Source organism: Lemur catta, chromosome 5 (genome assembly GCF_020740605.2).
Source record: "Lemur catta isolate mLemCat1 chromosome 5, mLemCat1.pri, whole genome shotgun sequence".
Classification (NCBI taxonomy): Eukaryota; Metazoa; Chordata; class Mammalia; order Primates; family Lemuridae; genus Lemur; species Lemur catta.
This window is the reverse complement of record NC_059132.1, coordinates 54,234,047-54,258,209: the sequence shown is the minus strand read 5'-3', so window position 1 is coordinate 54,258,209 and position 24,163 is coordinate 54,234,047. Positions and strand designations below refer to the sequence as shown.

Below are 24,163 nucleotides of genomic sequence, written 5' to 3'. Positions count from 1 at the left end.
CCTGAGCGAGACCCCGTCTCTACTAAAAATAGAAATAAATTATCTGGACAACTAAAAATATATATATATAAAAAATTAGCCGGGCATGGTGGCGCATGCCTGTAGTCCCAGCTACTCGGGAGGCTGAGGCAGTAGGATCGCTTAAGCCCAGGAGTTTGAGGTTGCTGTGAGCTAGGCTGACGCCACGGCACTCTAGCCCAGGCAACAGAGTGAGACTGTGTCTCAAAAAAAAGGAGCGGGGGGGAGGATCACAAGAATCTTTCACCAAAGGCACGATGATACTAACGGAGATAAATTGGCAGGAAGCCCACCTACCTCATTCTCCCTTTTTTCAAGGCCCAGTGATCCACAGCTGCTACAAAATTTCTAACAAGAATATAACCACTCTCCCCTTCATTACGTCTTAAGGGTCACCAAGGGCTATCAACATAGCCTACAATGCCAAATGTCAGCCTCAGGTCTTTGTTTTCCCTTCCCTAACAATTAAGTCCCAAAGCCCACAGGTAAGGCAAGGCAACCAGGGAAGGGAGAGAGCAAAGAGCAGCCATGCAGGGTGTCGGAGCCAAGTGAGACGAGAAGTGTTCCAGTGGAGCAGTGGGACACAAGAGACAACAGGAGGTGGGTTACACTGAAAAGACTGAGCAAATAAACATATGAAGGGTAATAGGAGCAAAGTTTCTCAGAGTTGAATGCAGAAAGGAAGAAAGTTGGATGAACCCTTTGGTATTAACACTGAAATTGATAACTCCGTGTTAACTCATGGATTTTAATATACACAGAGCTCTAGAGATACATCTAGATATACTCAACGAGTATGCAACACATAACCTCAGTCCACAGCCGGCACCTAAGGGAAATGCCACTCCAACAGCTTCCAGGAAACTAATGCCCAGATATTGATTTCTAAACAACACAGGAAACCCAGGCACTTTGGAGAAAGGGCCAATTCCAGGGCTGAGGGCAGGACGGTACAAGATGAGCCTGGTCCGTTTTGCTGTGCTAGGAACAAGGCTGGAAAGATGAAAGGGACATGTCAAAAGAACAAAAAAGCCAACCCAAATGGGCTTCACAGATATGATCTGGGGGAATGTGAACACTGAAATAATGATAGTAACAGATTACAAACTCTTTGAATAAAACAGAAAATGAGTCCAAATAGATATAAAAAATAGTTTGATGAGAAATGAATTATGTACATAACTTCAAAGAAACTCTCCCCAAAATACATTGAATATAAACACCATCTGTAAAGGGGCAGATGAAATTATGTACTACCCACGAGGGCACAAGAACAACTTCTGTGGTATTCCTGCCAAAATCACAAACCTGAATGCAATCACGAGGACACACCAGGCAACCCAAATCAAGGGACAGTCTATAGAATAACTGACCTAAAATCTTCAACTGCCAGTGTCCCATCAAAGACCAAGACTGAGGAACTGTTCTAGACTAGGCAGACTACAGACAATTAAAAGCATCATCTTTAATTCTGAACAGGATCCTTCTACTCTAAACCAGGACATGCCACAGCACTGGGAAGAACAGGTGTGCACCATGGACTTCCTAGCTGGGATGCTTATAGGATGTCTTCATTTGAAGGAAATATACAGTAATGCGTTCAGTGAGGGGTGATGGTGCAAAGTTTCTCTCAACTAGGTCAAAAAAAAAGTTATTTATAAGGTTCTTAAATCTTTCTTTATTTCAAAATGTTTAATAAAAAATAAAGTAACCCTAAGCCTCTCACACAGATGTCCAATAGCAAAGACCCTCCCCTTCTATTCATTTTCTCTCAACTAACCTCACCACGGAGCCCTGTGTTCCTGACTTCCCAATTCTCCTCTCCAACCATCGTTTCCTCCAGAACAGCCTCCTCATTCCCTCTGATAATCTGTGTGGTTCATTCCTGACAGCTGTTAAAAAACTTAGTTCCTGTACTAAACAACTTTCCAAATAGCCTATTCAAATCCCAAATCATCACCTGGCCCCTGTTAACTGGTCCTATTCACAGACAAGACCAATATTTTCACTGTTCTACTACTGTTTTTCTTAATGTGGCACACGGTTGGGAGAACAGGGATCCCCTGGTCACTGTGGGCTGTCACTACTGACAGGCCTTAGGAAGCCATAGAAAAGGTGCTTTCATCCCCGTCCACAACTCCCGCGCCAAGAAAAGGTACCCAACAAAACAAGAAAGTCAGCAAAGTGTGTGGGAAGGCAGTAGGAGGGTTTAAAGGGATGGTGGGGAGAAAAAGCATAAAAATTACAAGCTGCAACTGTGCAATGAGAAGCCAAGAAGGAGGATATAAGAGTTATGTGAAAATAGAACTATGAAGACTCAACAAACATATGGTTCAAAAACCACACCTAGAATGCACCCTCTAGGTAGGATTTCTCACTTTCAATTCTCCTTCAAACAAGCCTGGGGACTGAAAGATAAACGTGGCAGAGAGCAATGCTAAGGGTCTACTCTGCATGCGGTTTTATTCCTTTCTCTTTCAGCTAGGTCAATCCTTGCAAAAGGACTGGTAATGTCTTACCTCGAAGGCAGAGAAATGTAAGAAAATCTTCTGTCTTGGGCTTCCTTTTCGAGAGGTCCGAAATCTGAGTAGCTGGAGGGGGTAGCAAAGGCTCCGCTATCTTGACTGGAGTTGTGCTGGGACTATTCGGCTGAGATTGAGCAAACTTCCTTTGTGCTTGCAGCCTGGGCCTGTAAAAGCAAAGGAAAATTAAAAATAAATTAAGCAGAGACCAGAGGATATAGAACTACGTGCAGCAATAAAATCATGACACATAAGGGAAAAAAGATCCTATTTCAAGCAAACTCTAATTAAGGTTCTATAGCTCTCATAGTCTCTTAAACCACAGGTCTGCTTTAAAGTGCAAAAAATTTGGTTAAAGGGCTATGTTTTATAAATGGATATAAAATGTGTTTGTGTGTGTACAGGTGCAGGCTGTGTACAAACTAAACGTGTGTTCAATAAAAACTGCACACAGCGATGGCACAGGATTAACAGTGCTTGTACTTTTATTTCAGCCCACGGTAAAGAAGGAAAACCAGGTTACTTGCTGCATTTATACAGCATCCCCTACTTTCCTCTGATAGGAGCACACACCTAATTCCCCTCTTATTGTGTCCTTACACCCAGCCCATCTTTACCCCATAATCCACCAGCATCCCAAATTTCTACTCCAGATGAAGAAATGTCTCTACCTGTAATCTCTTCTGAATTCAGCCATAAAAGTTCACCCCAATAACTGCAGCTTGTAATACAGAAGAAAAAAAAAAGTCTCTGTAGTCTACCCAACCCCAAATTATCGGTTACCCTCTGCCAACAGGGTTGAGTCCAAACTCTTTAGAGATTTCCACAAAAAAAGGCAGGGTGGGGGTGGGGGATGACCTTAATCTACCCTTCAGGCCTCTTGCCCATTATAATCCTACATTAAATCCCTTAACTTGTTCATTTGGTATCTACAGAGTACAACTCACATTTCCTTAACTAGACATGTTTCATCTAAAAAATCTTGTCTAAGACTTCCCTTAAGATCAATCTGAATCCTAGAAAACTTTCTTTCAAAACTTTCCTTCTTTCCTTAACACTATAGCCAACAGTGAATTGTCCTTTATCTACATAAAAAAGTAACATATTTTTACTACATGAATCACTAAACCTGACATTTATCATAAATTGCCTAATACTAGCTCTTCCTCTGATTGAAGGATCTCAACTCATACTGAAGCAGTAAACACCTCCAAGGACAGGAACTCGTTTGTGTGCTACTTTACACTGTCCATCTAGACCTGCTCATTCAGATGTTTGGGAAGTATTATTTGAAGACAGGAAAACAGCAAAAAGAACCAAGAAGTAGTCCGATGGTATAAAGCTTGAAACAGACCTGGTTAGAATACCAAAAACTGTGTGATTCAAAATGCCCGCCTACTCAAAACAATTAAGTAATAAAATTAAATAATAAATCAAAAGAAAGCACTACTAAGTCTCTCCTTGAAGACTTATTCTTGGGAATAGATTATATAAAATAGTAAGCATACTATCTTAAACTGTGATGGCCCAAATACCATTAACATTTTAAAATAACATTCTAGTATTTAACAAACTGCTACAACAAAATATACACTCACTCTCTCTCACAGTTGTCCATTTTGTGAAAATACCTAAAATTTAACCTCATAAATCCCCCATTATTCCCCTCAAAAAATTCAGTATCAAAATATTAATGCAGTATATTTACTTTTTGCCTCCCTTAATTAGTAAAACTGTTTCCCTGATTCAACTTACCTCTTCTTTAACTTCCCCTGTATCCTAATCAGTATCTAGGTCTTGCTTGCCTTATCACCCACCAAAAACACTGCTGTCCAGATCATATTCCCAATACAAACTGACATTTGATCAAAAAGGAGAAAGCATGACGACTTCAACTACTTACTGGGCAATCTTCAGTCCTTAAAACATCTACACACATCATACATCATCAACAAGCAATCTAGAACCTAGGAATAACCAACCTGAAATAGTTCCACGAACAAGGCATCGAGAGAAAGAAGGTCAAGTTTAACAGAAATTCCCAAGTTACGTTATAATAAAGGGAATAAGGTAATGTCACTATCACCATGTTAAGGGGGACAGAGCATTTCTGCAACCAACTGACCATCTGTATATGAGACATGACAGGCCAGAAGTACAGGCTGAGGAAGCACCTTCCCTGGGGGACGCTGAGAGATCAGAAAGAGGGGGGCAGGGGCTCCACAGACAACTGCAGAGCAGTGCTTCTCAAACCATCTGAGATGAGGGGCAGTTTTGGATTTGGTTATTTTTCCCCCTTTAAATTTTCTATCTGTTGCAAAAGGATGTATTTTTAACAGCATCAGAAAATTAAACTGGGGGGGGGGACATAAAGCAGGCAAAACACAAGCCCAAATTCATTATGAGACACAAAATCATTTAGCCAAACTGCTTTCAGTTTCTACGGGCTCACACTCAATTTCTGTACCCGATTCATTGGCACCTGGCGGCAGGCACACCTGGAGCAGCACTGCCTAGGAGGAAGGGACACAGGATGGCTACGGAAAACTCTGTCCACGTTCCAACAAGACCCCCAGGTGGACTGGCCTCAACAGAGCTACCCTCCTTTCCCAACAAGGCTTCTCTTTCCCATCAACCTTTTGTCTGTTTTAAAACAAAAGAAATGTTGTGTCATACTTAGACAACTTATTCTATTTTTTGTTCTACGGAGGTTTTTTAATTGGCAATTACATAATGTATACATCTTCGTTGGAATGGACACAATTCACACTCTTGAGTATTGCAGGAAGTTTACAGAAATACTGCCTGTCTGTGAACAGGATGTTAGTGTGCGCCGAGTTTTTGGAGTCCGGGAAAACAAATGCCACACATGATGAGAACACTCTGCAGCCGTAATGAAAAACAAACAAGTAAACAGACGAAGCCCAGATGACAGAGAGAAACACCATAGACAGTTTATAATTTTGGAACCTCAAAGATAAACTGCTCCTACCGCTGTTCAAATAAAAGGTACTTTGTGCCTGATGACTTTCCCGGTGAGACTTTGAGGAATAAGGCAATAACAGATTAAAAAGTGGCAGCAAAATAAATTATCCCTCAGGGGAAGCAGCGAAGCTTCCAAGTGATTAAGTAATTTGTGAAGCTCAGATGACACTAGGAACTAAAGAACAAGACAAACCAGTATCTTTTTTAAAGAGGCCAGAAGCATCTGTGCTGTCCACAAAGGGCAGGTCCACGGAGTCCCGCGAGGATTACAGGGGTGTTGACTCTGCCTCACTGGCCCACGCCACCAAGGAGTTTGAATGACGCAACTCAGAGCCAAATTCTGTGAGTAAGCACTTACTGGAGGGGGTATGTTTCAGGGACAGGAGATTCCTTCTGGAAGGCTTGATACAGGGAAATGGAAGGGGGTGATTCAGATGCACCGAAAAGCCACAGTATTTGCACCTGGAGACGCTGGGGACAGAAGCAGCAAGTTAACCCACGGAGTGAAGGAGGAGGAAGCCCGGCACAAGGAGGGTGGTAGGGCTGCACTCAGCACCCCACCCCAGCTCTGCAGGGGAGGGGGCAGTCCTGTCTGCTGTACCACGTACTGGCCCCTGCCCCCCCTCCCATCCATCAGCTGACTGGCACTGTCACCAGAAATACGACCCACCACTGCACTATGAGAGCAAATATGCTTTAAAATGAAAATACTGTTTGGTCTGAGAGAGGTTCTGAGTCATCCTTGTGTTGGGGTGGAGAGAGTACAGGGCTGAGGGGGAAAAAAACAGGAATGTTTCATAGAGAAACAACGAGGGGCCTTGAGCGGCCCTTACTGCCCTGGTAACAGAGAGAAAAGCCCTAGAGAAGGTGTCTGTCCCTCACACAAACCATGGAAGTAGCAATGAGAGCACGAGCACTTTCATGTTTCTGTCTTGTAATTTTTCGAGGAGACCCCTTATAGAGGACATCTTCATTCCAGGAACTGTACTTGTACCCTTATGTCAATGAGACCAATTAAACCAAACCCTCCAGCAAGCCAATGGAAACAGATCAAAACATGTAAACCAATGGAGGAAGAAATGCATAGTTGATAAATGAATAGCTACATTAAGAGGGCAATATTTTATTTACAGTATGGCAGTGGAGGTGAGGAAACAGAAGTTGTTTCAGATCAGATCCCTGGGTGGTTGTGTGAGTGAGAGAGAATTAAAGGACTACAAAATTCAAATAGCAAGTTCAGAAGAACACAGATAGGAGCTGCTGCTTCTACTTCGTGTCTGGGGTAAATGCTAAAAGCTAGTGAGTTCTGTATTTTGAAGGATCTTAAGAAGATCCCCCTTCCTGCACAGATGGGTAACTGGGAAAAGAGTGGGAGCCACCTAGGGCCACACAGCATGGATGGCAGAACTAATAGGACCAGCAGCCAAACTCTGGACTCCCGGGTCAGAGCTTTCTCTGCCATGCCACCTTCACGTGCAGGGGAAGCAAAGCCCTGCCCTGAGCAAGGCCATCTGGTGTGCACTGCCTCCTGCAAGCTCTCTGGGTCAAGCAGCCCCATGGCCCTTCAGTTATGACCCAAAAAAAAAAAAAAAAAAATCCCATTTAAGCCAAAACATCCCAAAGGGGGAGAGAAGTAGTATTGAAATGAAAGTCAATTTACTGCTCTGATCCCATAGAGTGTCACTCTGTGTGTGTGTGGGGGGGGGGGTGACCAGCATAAGACAGAAGCAGAGGTTGTAGGAAAGGTCCAAAAGGACCTTGCTTACTCAAAACTGTCCCCTCCATCTGGAATGCTCCTCCCTTTATACTGCCATGGTTGGCTTCTTCCCATCCTCCAGGCAAGATAAGGGAAGGGAACATTCCAGGCCTGTGACTTTGTAATGGAGGCCACTTCCTTCATATCTCTGCTCTCAAGTCTCCTCCTCGGAGACCGACGACCATCCTGAAGTACATGACCCAGCACTCACCCCCAAATCCATGCTGCTGCCCTTCTGACGGCCTGTGCAGTACTCTCTCGTGGCCTCCTTCTACACACAGGCCTACCAAGCACGGAGGACAAGCCCCGCACAAATGATGGAGAGGAGGAGGAACGCTACACTGCTGCACACAATTCACTGCTCATTACTTAGGAATCACACAATCAAGCACGTGCACAGCTTGTTGAGCAAAGGCACAGGCTGAACGACAATCCAAAGGTATAGGGAGATAGCTAAGATGCACCTGAACCAGATCCAACGGCAACAGGAAAGGAGGAGGCATGGTGTTCTGCTCTAGGTAAAGCTAGTGGCCATCCCAGTAGACTGGAATTCAGTTTCATTAAGAATAAACTAGTATGTCTTGAATATAGAGAGGCTAGCTTAAAAAAAAAAAAAATCCGCTAAGCATCTGTGCACATGGTCACAATTTCCACCATCACTTGAGAATTTACTGAGCCACTTGCTCGTCATCACCAAATAAAGTCTGGCTCTGGCTCTCAACCACAGTGGGGCACAAGGCACCCTCCCACCACATGGCATGCCATTGAATTACACTTGGCCTCACACAGCACTATTGTCCATGGGCCACAATCTGCTGGACCCAGGAAGAAGTTCCTGCCACACCCCGTGCAGACAAGACCACTACATACATTAGAGATTATTGCGCTTCTTGATCAAGCTACATGAGCCCCAGAAGGGGGAAGGGTCTGCTTCTTTCTCTTTTCCATTCTATCCCCTAAGCTACATGACAGGTGACCTTTCTCATATGTTGAGCCTCCCACAGCCTCCTCTCATTTGGAGTTAGGTGGTGTCACTAATAGCCAAATGAATGTTTAGACTGTAGCTGGGTACAGTGCCCCTCATCTGTAATCCTCGCTACGGGAGAATGGCCCGAGGCCAAGAGTTTCAGACCAGTCTGGGAACACAGCAAGACCCCATGACTTCAAAAAACCAAAACCCATACAAATAGATTGTGAGAGTTGTAAAGAGAGCCTGAGATGAGCTGACAAAGTCCTATGCCAAATATTTTTTATTTTGTTAATAGCCTCCCTGTGCCCCCACTCTCTTCCCCAAATGATACATTTGGAAGCTTCCTGGGCATCCTGCCATTAGAAGCCTCATAAGAGGGTGGCACTATTTCTCCAGGTTTCCTCTGGGGTCCTCTACAGTGCAGAGTCAACCAGCTTCCTGCTATCTGTGCATTCAATCTCTAGGGTAGTCCTAACTATGGCACAACAGCAATTTCCAGGTTAATTAAATTGCATTTGTACCCACGAATTCTGATCGTTTGCAAACCCAAGAAGGACACAGCACATGCACACCAATCGGCTGTTGCAAGGGGGACCAGGCGGCTTAAAGTAAATGCACAGCTGGTCCCTTGTTGAGGGACATGCATGCCAAAGCATCATTTTATTAACTCAATTTTCCAATATTAAAAACGTAAGCTGATAAATCCAATTATTTAGATTACATTCCAATTCTAAACAAAGGGTGAGGAATGGGTGGGAGGGAGGGTCTGTTCATTCAAAAAATAAGACGCTCTGTGTCTGGCAAATGCAAAATGACCAGCATGGCAGCGCTCTTTGTGCCGGTGTGGGAGCAGGCCCTGAAGCTTTGCCAACTTGCTGAAAGGCCTATTCAAAAAAAATTTCCTGTGTTTCCAGCCCCCAAATAATTACCCACTCTATTCTACCCCCAGACACACACACTACAAACCTGGCAGCCACTCAAAGAAACTAGAGCATGCCCCTGTGTGCGCACTGGAGGTTGTGGGGGGTCGGGCCGGGGATACCCCTACCCAGGGCAAGCTGCCCACCAAATTCAAATGCAAGTGCAGTTGCGGGCAAACCACACAGGATGGTTGTAAACATCCTGAACAGTAAAGAGAAAATAAACACATCCTCAAGTGAACCCAGAGGCTAGCAGAGACCAACTCATACCAAATGAGTACGTAATGAGAAGCACCAGCGTGAACTGCGCCTTTCTAAGCTCGCATCCCACTCAGTTCCCATAGTTTGAAACTACCATAGTTTGATTTACCAGGTTGCAAGGACATCACACAATGACAAAAAGGGAGGTGGGCTGGCTCCATGAGAAGAGCCTGCTTTATGGCACTTCTAGAGACCGGGCTACACTGGTCCACGGGCGCCATTTTTTGCTTTACACATAAACAGATGAAATAGTTTGTTTATGCTAAAACCCACAGGATATTAAATATTTGCAGCACTTGTCTTAATTAAGTTACACAGGGAGCCATTCGGAGTAAGTCTGCCATGACTGGATTTGCCTAAAGGAACTTTGTGTTGGTTGAATCCCCTCAAGATGAATCCTTACAAAGTTTTGCCTGGTCAGAGTGGTACAAGAAAAACAGCAGTGGTATCACAAAACCTAATCTCTAGTTCAACAAATTTGTCATCTAGGTCAAGTTCGACCTTTTTTCTCATTTGAATTATTTCTTTTTATTTAAGAAAAAAAAAAAAAGAACTACAAAAAGGGGGAACAAACTAAGGCGCGCTGTCTAGCTTCCAAGCTTCTGTGATCTCCGACCTCCTCTATAAAACAAAGGAGGACCTTGAATATAGTGATTCATACAGTAATTTCTTTGGATCTACGATTTCATAATTCTAGACGAAAAGTACTGATCTTTCGCCTGTACCCAGCGGGAAATTAGAATCTAACTCTCCAAATCATCTGTATTGCTCTGCTAAACATTCCTAGCACCAACTTTCTAACTGCCAGTTGACAAGTAGAACAGCAAAATAGATTAATGTTTAGATTTGAGATAAGAATACCGACTAGCACTTTAGAAGACTGAGGAGGTGGTGAAAATTTTTCATGTATTTTACAAAGATGTAACAGTTCCAAAAATCACCCCACTATTCCATTAAATGATTAAGCAGTAGCAACACTATCTATAATCTGCGCTTCCGAAGACTCAGCCCCTCCAGTGAAGAATTAACTCATTTAGGTAACACATTAACTTCCGTCAGAACCTTGAGACATCCTCAGAAACACTAACATGACTACTCATAAATATATTCGTCAGCTCTACCCATTAAGAAGCCAGCGCAAGGAGAAGGGAAGCAATGCAAACCCAAACACCACCACCACCTGGGGAAGACGTCACCGCTGCTCCCAAACACTCCACTCCCTCAGAATCCAGGGAGTGGAAAGCAGGCGGCAGAAAGAAAGGTGAGCCTTTCTTTTCTTTTATTCCAGGGAAAGGATTAGGGGAGAGTAAAGAGAAAAGAATATCAAAGTCGGTAACACTAAATACCTGCAAGCCATGAACAACTACTTCCCAAATAAAACATGACTTGGTACACATGAATTTGTGTGGGGTGGTGACATCCCACACAAATGGTATGAAAAGCAATATGCAACACAGCTTTTGATTCAATTAATAAAAATTATTCCATTCTGTTTCTTGAAATCTTCTGTGGCGTCCTGAAACGTCAAATAACCAAGACTGCTGGAATGTCATGAGTGTCGTGATCAAGGAAACATGTGACATTGAGTTCTTTTGTGTTCTAGAAAGCAACCATGTCAAATTTGAGAGGGATCATCATTAATCAACAATTAAAGTGGCAACAAAGCCCTTTTGTTCTGTCACTCACAAATGTCACAGTTATAGTTTACCACCTATGGAAAGCTGTCTGCCCTGCCACCCCCAGGCAGCATAACCCTGTTCTCATCAGGGATCCAACTCCAAACCCAGGAGCCGAGAGCCAGAAATACTCATCAAAGACTGTTGATCTCGGGGAGGTCCTAAGCCAAAAGCAGATTTTAAGGCAGAAGAGAGTAAGTAAATAAGGGTAACAAGAGCCAGAAGAATAACACATGGAAATATCTTAAGAATCTAGGCAGGATCTGGCCCAAAAACTTTCAGATAGGTTATTGTAGTTACAAGGTGTGAGCAAATTATCTAAAGTACATTCAGTTTGAACTGTCTGGAAGAGCCGGTTAAAATGTTAATTTGGCCTTCTACTCTTTCTCGGCAGGATTGCCAACTTAGTCTTTTAAAATGTCATTTCAACAAAAACCCTAGCAGTTTCTCAATTTTAGGTTACTCAATACCAATTGCAAACTGCCAGAAATCTCCTGGCAATGAGGATGGTTGGGAAGGGAGAGTGAATGACCCTGAGAGATGAGAATCATGTTTTACTTCCTTCTTTCAAGAAAAAAGAAAACTATACGAAGACACTGCATTCTACAATGCTACACAGCTCAGTCGTTAAAAAAAGAAGTACAGTGGAATCCTTCTAAGCATGGTTGTAGAACTTTCCCACCAGAAACCACCAGATATATTCTACTACACGGAGTTATGTGGTAGGTGGGATTCCAAAACCCATTCAGCATGTGGCAGCACAAATAACGTCCACTAGCCCCAGGAGGATCAGAGTGGGTTTTGGCTTGTTACAGCCTCTCCCTCTCAGGTAGTAAATTTGCTAACAGATTTTCTTTACTTTAAAGGTAACAAACAGAAAAGGGATCCCAGGCAATTTCCCCACCCACGGGCAATCTCATGAAGTAGCCACCAAGCACCAATAGATGGCAATAGCGAGTCTCTACACTCCAGCTGCGGGATCACCCCAGGGAAAGAAAGGAATTCTGAATTATGACAAGCACTGGCATTAGCCAATGTTTAGGACCTGCACTAAAATCTGCTGCGAGCTAAGAACCCAGCCACTGTTTACAGGAAGCAGTAACAGGAACGCCATTAGCAATACCTCTTCACCCCACCAACTGCACTGCAAGTTCCTTGCTTGTATGGAAAATACACAGAAGTACACGATCCAGCTTTCTGCAATACCGAAAAATATGCCTAAAGCCAAAATCCACAGGACTGTTTTCTGATATGCACCAGAAAAAGGTGATTTTACCAGGAAAAGAAAAAAACTAACACAGTACACCACGATTCTAATACATGTTTCCCTCAGGAATAAGCCCAAAATATTTATTTTGGGGCTCTGACAGAAATGTATTCAGTAGGCTGAACCGTAACCATCTGTAACTTTCAAAGTGCGGGGTGTTACCTAAGCTATCACCAACTCAAATGCTGAGTGACGTCTGTTCTGTAATAAAAGGATTCAGTACAATTCACGCATTGTCTCTTCCTGAACGTCTGTAAAAAGAGGTCTAGGTTCTTATGACAATTGCCTAAAGATGAGAAAACATGATCATAACTAAGGAATCTGCTAATAGCAAATAAACATAAGAAGAGCAGTTGCCCTTTTCACTGTTTTCACTTTGTGATCTGGGAGCAACAGCACACTCTGTCACTGAAAACCGGGAGCTTACAGGATGTTACACACACAGTGTCTGGCCTCAGGATTCACACCACTGGCACCTGCCATGACAGAACTAGGAGACACGTCAGTGGCGTAGAAATTCAAATAAAAACCAAGGAAACTATACCTATTCAGAGCAGGCAACAGGGCAAGGCATGGGAATCACCTGCCTTTCTAATAATGCCCAGAAGAATCTCCTTTAAGCAACCTTAATTTTCATCAACATTCAAGGTTGCAGAGGGTAACCATATCACAGGCCACAAAGCACAAAAAAACATCCCAGGAGCGTTGGGGGAGAATGTGGAGGGGAGAATGGAAAGGAGTCAGCTCAAACCTTCCTACTCGCAATATTCTACCTTGTTTACAGTGTTACTAACCATCCCATGACCTCAGACACCTCTCCCCAGTACATGAAAGTCCTTCCAATTTCTCCTCATCAGCCACCTGCCAGGCCCCATTTGACCTTGCAAGCTGTCAATCCACCTGATCTTATGAATGTGCCTAAATGGGAAGAGGTCACATATATGGACAGCAGCAGCGGACAACAGATGTGCAGTGAAGATCTGTAGGACATATGTGCCCACCCTGGTTGAGTATGGCTTAAATGAACCCGCAAAGGGGCCAGGCAAGAATGTCTTTTGACCAGACCTCAGATCACAAAACGAAAAGTTCTCCAAGAGAACAAAGTCATTCTGTTTGATTTGCAAGGGGTCTTGAGGTCAAAGCTGCCTCTCAGCCAATGAACCAACAAAACCCTGCTAAAGGTATGGCATTGCTGTTAATGAAGAACCTTACAGCTCCTTTCCAGAGATACCATACTTGCATTTGCTGTGATACTATCGAAGTAGTCTATGGGCTTCTTAAGGATTTGAAGAAAGCCAGTAGCAGACACTCCCAGGTGAGACTGGAGAGATGAGGAAATCAAAACCACCCCTCTCTTCACTCAATGAAGCTGACTAGGCGCCCCCCTTTCCTGAGCATTTTAACTCCATGACAATTTCTGATCCCTACTTAGTTCCAGGAAACATCCTGAGAAAAAAATTCTAACCTCTTAAACAGGACTCAAGATAAAAACATCCAAGCTGTGTGCAAGTCTGAAGGTCTGAAAGACAAAGACTTCCTGTTCAATTAAGTCCTTCATTAATCCCCACTGCTTAAGCCCATTTTCCCTGTCTGTAGACAGGAAATGATAAAGCCACAGGGTCAGCCTCCTTCGGAGCAGCTTAAACCCTCCAAACAAGGCTGCAGCCGGGGATCTAGCCTCGGTCCCTTCACAAAGCCTCACTACAGCCGGGCCCCGCTCATTCTCTCTGTGTGGCATTAAAAAATGGACGGAAGGGGGATAGAAAGTATAGACAAGAGTGGAAACCATGGGAGAGAATCGAAGTTCTGAAGGATCCTATAAAATGTGAAAACCACAGGGATGCCAGTAGGGGAGAAGGACACAGATCCATGCAACAGACTTATAAACCAACAATACAGGAAGCTATTGATAAGGTAACATTTATGAGCTAGAAATTCTGAAAATGACTAACTTCTAAAATCTTATCTTTTACCCCCCAGCTCCAAACCTAGCTTCATCGAGTCTTCTCACGCCAGGAGTAATTAATGTTTGCGGTACTTCCTGCAGGCATGTAGCTGGGTTTTCGCAAGGCACCATTCTCCCCTCCTCCAGCCAAAATCAAAATAAGCTATTTCAACAAAGCAGATGAAAGCACACTGTGAGGAGAACTTGCTTCCTAACTCTTTTCAAGCTATGCTGCACCAGCACCGCAAGCCAAGCAACCACAGGAGAGAAAGGACAACATCTGTCCAAGAGGAATTTTAAAGGGGGCTGCAAGTAGGAATCAAAATAAAGGAGGAGGTGAGATAGTAAGAGACATTATCATATTGTCAAAATTGGTCAGAAGCAATGATGTGTGTGCTGAGAAACTGTGGAAATGAACTACATTCTTCTCTATTCTGCAACTGATGAAGTAAAAGAAACAGAATCTAAGTAAGTACACCATCCTCCCTGCTGGCTTCAGCAAAATGCTAAGCCAGCACACCACACAAATGCACAATGATAAAGATGTGGGTGATAGACACTGGGTTGGCCAGTGTATAACTACTCCCTTTATAATGCAGTTCTTCAATTCCCCCAGCCTAAACATGCCCTAATGGTCCCCCTTTGATCAAGGGGACATCCATCTTTAACTGTGTCAATACCCTGCCAAAGTCCACACTCCCTACCATATATCAGTCCTGGTCGCTAGGGCTCCACTCCCAGCAATTTGTAAATGAGAACATTTCCAAATAGACACTTAAAGCTTCCCGTGTCCTGCCTCCCTCCTTCCCCCAATCCAAAATATCCTCAGAATGCAGCTATAGTAACAACCTCACACCCAGAGCAGACCCCAAGACAATGACCCTGGGGAACCTCTGGGGTTTGGAAAATGATAGTAATTCACTCCCCCAGAATCTTCCTTCAGCAATCTTCCTCAAGTCTATCTCTGTTTGGGCTTGAAAGGTCCAAAATGAGCCACTCCAGCATAAACATTATTTTCAGCAGAATACATTTGAGTTCCTTAAGTTCCCTATCTACCTAATATCAGACCCTCCCAAAAGAACTCAAAAGTCATAAATCCCCTCCCTGGGAGCAACTAACAGACACTGACAGAAAACCACCGTATCGTCTATCTTTTCTGCTAAGGGCCCATTTATCTTTCAAAAACTTCACTTGTTCTTCCACAAGTGTCCTTGCTCCCTTCCCTTCTACTTTAAGTCATTTGTTCTGCCCCTCCCTCACGCCCTACCCAGGAGGGTAAATTCTAACCTCCTCTTTGAGTCACATTTCTTTGTGAACCCAATTAAAACTGGGTTTTTCTTCCTCTTGCTAATCTGTCTTTTGTCTCTCTAAAACTGAACTGAAGAGGGTAGAGAAAAAAAGTTCCTCCTTTACAAACACATATTTAACACAACCCCCAGATTTCGTCCAGCACTTTCTGCAATGGAGATACAACAATCGTCTAATTTCAGTTTTCTAAAGTGCTTATTTTTGGTTATGTGATTTTAAAGGGGGAGAACTTCATGCAAACAATGCAGACAGAACTGGGGTACATGGTTGGTGTTCTCAGTGCCACCAGTTAAGTTACTGACCATGTTCTACATTTCCATGATCTCTCAGTCCTAAGGTTATAAAGACACCAATAAACCTGAGCTAGGAGTAGTAAAACAAACCACTACTCAGTGACAGAATCAATAAGCAATGAAAACTGTAAATGCAATTCACAGAAGACTAAGAAGATGACTGAACTGCAAATTCAAACTCAGAAAGCTAAGAAAATCTGTCGTTCCTCATTCAGCTTCTGCTTCAAAAAAGACCAGCCCAGTAACTATTTAAGTACAATAAGGGGGGAGGGGACCCTCTCACAATCTCACAACATAAGCATAAGAAAAAATGCATTTCAATAAGGAATTTATGCGAAGATTCACTGTGTATTCATTTCACAGTGTGACTGAGCTAGAAAGAAAAGGGGATAGACCACAGGGAATGGGCCAATGAAAAAGGAAACACATGCTCTGCCTTCCAGGTCTAAACACAGAGTGACCTAATGTAGTCACAGCATGACAACATAAAATACAACCTAGGCTACACCAGGGAGTCAGCTGGGAGTGCCATTCCCAGCCGGCCCCTGAAACAAACTCCCCCTGGGATAGAAATCAGCTTGGGAACTCATTCATTCACCACAAGGGAACCTTCCAGGAAGAAGGTTACAATTTATTCCCAAGCCTAAAGCAGCTACAAAGACCATCTCCACACCCTTGGTCTTCTAGGTAAAATCTAGCTCATTAGGTGAACAACAAAACAATAAAACCATACAGCTGGAAGATAGAGGAGCCTGGGTGTGCCAGGGCGAGGGAAGATGTCCCCATTTACAGCTCCAAAAGTCCAATACCTATCTGACCAGGTGAGCATTCAAATGTTATCTCAGGGAATAACATTCCATTGGGATTTCATTCTGTCATAACTGAACTCATTTTAAGTGAGTATAAAAACATAGAATATAAGCATCATTATAGCAAAAAACTTCATGAGAAAAGCTATCCAAGCTGCCATCCACACCACTGAGACTTAGAACTCTGGAAACTGAAGAGATCTTGGAGATTTTTCCAATTTTGTGCTTCTCAAACTGGGCTCTACAATGGGGTGGCAGGCTAGTAGAAGCCACAAAATGTAGCATCACAAGTCATTTCCAGGAATATAGCAGGCCAAGATATTCCAACTAACACTTAAAGCCATCAAAGAAGTGACAATAAATTACTGAGGCAAAATATAAGAGAAAGCTGGAACCCAGAGCTCTAAGTGGAAAAATGAATCCACTTCCATACCTCTAACCCACACAAACCTGAACTTGATTTCCCTAGTGAGTCAAGGGGAAAAGAAAGGTGGCTCCTATAACAGGAGACCCCTTTTTTACATTCCGGTAGGATTCCCAAGAGCTGGATATCTTTTCTGAGAAGTTGTAAAAATTCAGTGGCCCTCATGAGGATGTGGAATCGAAAAATCATACCTTAAACCCTGAATTTAGTTTAAATAATGTTGGACTGATGATATCCTAAGGTGCCTGGCAAAAACAACAGGAATCCTCTGGAAGAACATTTCCTTCATCTCAAGCCTCAAAAGAATCCCCCACAAATAATTTTTCATTCAAGGAAAATCAATAGCTGCCTGCCAAGGAAATAAAACACCATGAGCAAAACCCAGCAGAAGCCAAAATGGGAAAATGTCAGTCAGTAATTTCAATCATCAGACTATGTTTTAAACCAATAAAACCAAGTCTGAAAATATCTGCGTCACAGGAAACTAACATCCAAAACAGTGAACACTGAAACTAACACTGAACAAACACTGAAACTAACAATTGAATATAACCTAACATTTGAAAAGAACCAACTAGAACTTCTGGAAATCAAAAATAAACTAGGCAGAATTAAAGCTTTAACTTGGTGCAAACCATTTCTCTATTAAAATATGCCCAAATTAATTTATGAAGTAGAAAGTAAAAATTTCATGAATTACACAGACCACAAGACTTCAAAAGTCACACCCAGCAGAGGTAGGCTCCTTCTAGGCCGGAGATACACAAAGTTGAGATGCACTGTTCCGTAGTTGAGAATCTTTTCATTTCTTCCTGAGAGATGAGGAAACAGCAGCTCAAGAAGGACATTTAGTGACTTGAGTAGGATTAAGCTACTAATGAAGAATACACAATAGCATTTTTTCAAAATACTTGAATTAACGCTTCATGAAATTCACATAATGAGATACTGAGACTCACACTTAGACAAATGAATAGGTTCATTTCCTGTTGTGCCCAGGGGTGTGAAGAGCTTCTGTTGTCATGACAATGGTAAACCAATGCATTTCTTTCCACACTTCACAGTGGCTAAAATAAATACAGATGAGAGCTGACCCTATTTGCCCTTGCAAGGATTTTTCAAAATCTCTCCCCATCCGCTCCTCTATGGAACTGGCTCTACTGCAATCTCTCTGCAACACTCTCTGAAAGATATCACCACCCCAAACAATGCAGCAGGCTGAAAATACAACAAATTCCATTTTAAAAGATAAGTCACTGAGAAAATGTTGATCAGTATATGGAAATGAGCATCACAGTGAACATGACTTGAGGCACTGTGTATCAAGGGACAGCTATAGTGTTAGTGTCCTCTCTCCTCTTCTGGTCTACAACAAAACTTGCTTTGTTTGAAAAAAGACAAAACAAAAAAAACCCACAAACTGTTAGGAACATAGCGAAAGGTGGAGACAGACTTATGGAGGTATATTGTATTTTATGGGTAGGTTCCCCTGCTGGGTATAAATTAAATTAAGTCTTGTGCAAGTTGAGACGTGTGAAACCAGGGAAAGAATCAGAAGTGCACCGGCACATACATATATAAATATTCCATCCCTGCCCCCACACACACCCCAGAAAGGGCAATGGGGAAAAATTTTAAGACCAGTAAGAACCATAAAAACAGGGATGTGTTGGATACAGCACTCGTCTGTCAGCTAGAATGTCATCCATGAATACTAAGTATAAGAGGAAAGAACAACTTGCAGAGACAGAGTACTATCTTCAAATCGTCCTCCTCCCCAAAGCCCAGAAAGAACAGTCCCCTAACAGCGCAACTGTGTGAGAGCGGGATTGGGTGCATCCACCTGGCCAAAGGAAGCACCACGTACCACTGAAACCTACAGGGAGCTGGGAATGATCTTATACATGTGAAGCTGCAGCCAGCATAGGACCGCCCCATGCAAAGGCAATCCAAGATTAAATTGGGCTGTCTGCTCAGACAAGTCATCTACAGCAGGAAAAGACTTTCACTTAGGTAGGGGTGCAGGGCACCTAAGCAACCGTCTGAACTGAAATTACACCAAAAAAGAAAGTGGGGGCTGGGGAGCAGGCATGCAGCCAACAACTAGTCTATAAATAATTTCAAATAAACCACAAGGGAAGGAAAGACATTATTACATTTCTGTCTCTGCACAAGGCAGATGAACAAGCTGAGGAAGGAAACATTTGGGGACACACAAAAGAAAAAGGTCTCTAAAGGGAAATGGGGCTAACTGGCTCCAAGGACTCTTAACCACAGGCATAAGCACTGTCTACTTCACAGCAACTATATATATTAATAGAATGGGTAACTATTATTTATTGAAGGAAAATTATATGTTAAGTGCTTTAAATCATATATAGCACTTAATCCTGAGATAAGTGGATATCAATGTGTGATTCTCCAATGAGTAACAAGAGAATCCCTTGGGGGCTTTGAAATGCAAGTTCTCAGGCCCCATTCTCAGACCTGCTAAATCAAAAACTCAGAAGGGCAGGACCCAGACACTCTGTATTTTAACAAGTCCTGCAGGTGATTCCGATGAATGCTCTGAAATGAGAAGTACTAGGTTAGAGCCAATGCTACAGGCACATGGTTGCCATTTATCAGACAAAGAAACAGAGGCTCAGAGACTTTAAGTAGCTTTTAAAAGCACAGACGCAGGCTGGTCTGAAGGCTGTGAGTTATCTCAAATGATTGTTCACAGTGAATTACAGATGGAAACCCTCGTTCTACTCCTTCCTTCTCACTACTGCACTTGACTGTCTTCAAAAATAAGAGCACGGATGCAAACCACACATCTACCTTATTCTAAAACCTGTGCTCACACTAGTGCTAGATGAATTGGAGGTCCTAGTTGGCCTGGCAAAAATATATGGGCACTGCTGAGCACCATGCACCTGCCAAGCAGTCCTGGGAACAGGCTCCTTGTTGGTTTTATTTCACAAGAGACAAGAGTCCCTTCCCGTTGGATTTCAGCAAAAGCAGGAAAGACTGCTTCACAGTTCTGAGTCAATGTTCCCAAATAAAGGGTTCACACTAGAGCTCTCTAGAACATGCATGGGGTCACTATCCAAACCGACATCTGTAAGTGTCTTACAACATTTCTTAAATTGCTTCACTGAAAGAGAAAATCATATCGACAGTCTTAAACACTTTCTTTGTACAATAATTTCAGTTTTCAAAGTACGCAATTTAAAAACATGTACACAAGCAGACATAAGACAGTGCTAAAGATGAACTCTTGCGACTGTGAGGAGCAGAGGGCAACTGTTTAGTCCTCAAAGAGAGGTACAAGTTTGTCCTGATCTTCTGAGGCTTGAACCAAGAAATATGAACAGTATGTGAAAGCACTTGTTTACACCAAAGGTAGTGGCAGTGGAGGCAGCAGCAACAGAAGCAACACAAGAGGTGCCACAGTGTTTGCTGGCATTGTTCTTCATGACCTTCAGCAGAAGGGTGACGCTGACTGTGCCATGCCCTCCTCCCTTTGGCCTTCAAGCAACTCCCAGAAGCCACAGAGCAGGAGGCATCTTTTAGTAGACACAAGGATTTCAGCTGATGGAAAACAACACTGTACATTTTGGTTCCTAAATCATTCAAAACATTAACAGACATTCTATAGTCATGAGGATGCACAGTGCCCAGTCCTCTCTAAACCATAGATTCTCATCTAGGGAACAGGATGATCTCACATTCAGATGATCTATAAGGGCTCCATGTATCCCAGCACAGTTCCACTAGACTGAACTGTAGAAGGCATAAGAAATCAGAATCAGGAGAGAAATTATGGTAACGGCAGTTCAAATCCCTACAAAGGGGAATAACTACAAGCTCCAGAAAGGCCAAGTGCCAGTCCACATTATACAATGGCATTTGCCGGAACTACAAGCAGATTACAGCCCTGTAGTCTGCATGCTGTCACAATGAATGCAAACATATTTCTCTGGGGCTGAATAACAGGCTGAACAAATTTGTAACTATGTTCCAGAAAAAGAATGGCTCTGAAAACAACATATATTTAGAAACTGCTAGAATCCCATCCTACACAGCTCTAAGATGACAGAATAATAAAAAAAGTAAGTTAATGAATACAGTATAGGCTAATGGCAAAGTACTCCCAAGATCGGCCTATATCGTGTTCATGGTTACTTGAAGCAGCCCCTACAGACCATTCATTCCCCAGGAGTGTGGAGATTCGGAGCTTTGGACTAGAAAGAACACCCAGCAGTCCCAGAGGCGTAGACACTGACAAAGATGATCTCACCAGAAGATTATCAATAACCACTCCATGGATTTACATCACACCACAGAAGAGCCAATGCTTGCTTAGTGCACTTTTAAAATCAAAGCATCAGAGAACAACTTACTCGAGACTCAGTAAAGCACCCGGACTATTATTCTGTTATATACTCAACAGAACAGTACTTCACATAAGAGAAGTAACATCTCAAAAAGCCTCCACATATTTCAACAAATAACCTGAAGCCAAATATAAATAACAGGACAAAGACTCGTTCTTAAGACATGGCTTGTGTTTTCCTTTTAAATGTTTTCATTCTTTCTATATTTTTAATATACTAAAGTACAAAAATTAACATGAAGGTTAACTCTATATAATTGAAGTTTTCTATAAAGTGGCCATTTACGGTATGTACGCTTCACAAAAGTTTCCTTTGAAAATTAAACTCCAGGAACACAAATAAGCCAAAGCTAGGCCTTCTTCTACCTCAGGGAAAACCAAAATCTAAGGGTATTACATAACAAGAAAAATGTTGGATATATTAATCACCATCATTACAAGATGGCATGTGTTACCATGGACTTAGATGCTCAGGTTAAATATTTTTTAATTTTAAAGAAACCAGAAAAATGGAATCAACCTTACATTGGCACTAAGGAAGGAAATAGATGACCCTCGGGTAAGAAGATGACATTTTTCCTTCTCTTGGCATCATTAATTAAAGCTAGCTGCTGGCAATTCAGAGATGTTGTACTAACGTTTGAAGACAACAGAGCTTGCTATCAAACTAGAAACATGCACCTTATAACCTAATGAGATGTCCCAAGGAGTAAAATAAAGTTTACAAGGTATATTTTGGTTTCAGTATAGATGAACGTGGCGGTGGACCCAGCAAGTATTCATGGAGTCAGAGAAAGATAAGGATGTAGAAATGGGAGGTGGGGGAAGGGACAGGACAGACTATTAACCCAAAGAAGTTTGCTCAGTTCTTTGTTAACCCTTTAAAACAACAACAAAGTAAATATGGGTAATACTTTAAACACACATATGCATGCACACTCCTTCCAATATGATAGAGTGAAAAAGATCTGCACAATTATAAATAGTAATATTTGCTCCTGAAATATGACTCCTTTAGAAAGATTTCCTTTCCTTATACGTGATTTAACTAGTCTTAGAATTTGTTTGCATTCTCAAAAACATGCAAATGTTTATTGCACACCAGATACTCTGCTGCCATGAGGGATACAAAGACAATCAAGAACTATCCCGACTCTCTGAAAGCCTGAACATCACGTGGGCACAGCCTAGACAGCAATGACCACCCACCTCTCTCTCCCCACCCAAACACAGGCAGGAAGATCACAGATTATGTGGATTTAAACCAATTCTGTGGAAGGAGCATTAAGCTAGTAGGATAGATCTAGCAAGGCATTTTATAAAGATTACACTCCAGAAGATGCTATCATTGCAAATCAAAGCCATTGAGCCTAAAGCAAAAAAATTATTATTAATATTACTTGATATTTACCTTATTCTAAGGGGGAAAACCCCACTTATTATTACAATCTCCTCAAAATTTTCCAATAGAAGAAATTAACCAAATTCACTCTGAAACAAGTAATTTTTGGTTGCTGCCTGCCAGGGCCAGCCAAGGCCCCAACCAACCATAAAATGAGAAGGGAGGGGAAGGAGAGAGAGAGAGAGAGTGCAGGGAAGTGTGGGGTGATAGCAGTACAAAGGAACATTCAATTTCCATCTTAGTCAAAACACTATGCACTTTTAATTGAGCTAAGCAGCCAAGTGAAGCACTAGCATCAAGGAGCATTCTGCATAAAAAAAGGCATGTCTAACAACCCCCCCATAAGCCCTCACATGTGAACCGCAAGTGACATTAATGGCTGTCACCTCCTTCACTAACCAGGTGACTCTGAACCCTCACAATTCCAGCATTTAGTGCCTTTCATGTAAGATGCCAAGAGGCAGTGTCTACGCGTTCACTCCAAATTTCACGAAGGAAGAATCAGGAACTGGTACAATATTTCCAAGAGGGTCAGAAAATGCTGAGAAAGCTCAGGGCAATGTTTAGATTTATCCCTTGAGGGTGTGAAAAGGCAAGGAAGGCAAAAGCATGTGACAGAGACATTCCTGTTTAAAAGACTAGCAAGAGCTGTGATGGAAGAGGAAGGGAAGAAACTGGTACCCAGCAGTTTCCATGGCAACCACAAAGCATGCTAGACCATAATTTGCATGCGAGGTGGAAGTGATATCCCTGCAATCTGATCTCTGAGGTAACAAAAAAAGGAAATGGCCACAGTAGTAATGAAGCCGCCTCAAATGAAGTTCTAGACATTTTCCTAGATAATAAATAAACGTGGCAGAAGCCTGTGTGCTTACCAGGAGCCTTAAGCAAATTATGGGGGTGGATGCTCGTTGGCATGAGTGTTCTGCCAATGTTTAAGCCTGCACAGGACACATACATTCCAAGGCAGGGCTCGTATTTTTCATTCCTTCCCTCACACTACAACCCACGTGCACTGACACCCTTAGGGCAGTGGTACCGTGCGGGTTTATGCAGAAGAAATGAGGATCTACAAAGACCTTGCTAGACAGTGTCCCAATTCTAGCAAGAAAAGGAACTTTGTTAAGGAAAGATGACTTCAGTTTCACTTACGAAAACACTTAACACACAATTCCAGGAAGGTAAGCATAAATGGTAAATTTAAAAATGAATTGCACACAGCCAAA

At 42.5% G+C, this 24,163-nt stretch overlaps 1 protein-coding gene across 2 annotated transcripts in view; it reads right to left on the bottom strand.

Annotated features, from left to right (window-relative positions):
* The window catches only part of JARID2 (jumonji and AT-rich interaction domain containing 2), a 243,775-nt gene that overhangs the window by 66,295 nt on the left and 153,317 nt on the right, over positions 1-24,163 (bottom strand). For both annotated transcript variants that reach the window (XM_045551826.1, XM_045551827.1), the window contains one exon: positions 2,538-2,707. In XM_045551826.1, coding sequence (XP_045407782.1) covers positions 2,538-2,707 — 170 coding nt within the window. The remainder of the gene's footprint in view (positions 1-2,537; positions 2,708-24,163) is intronic.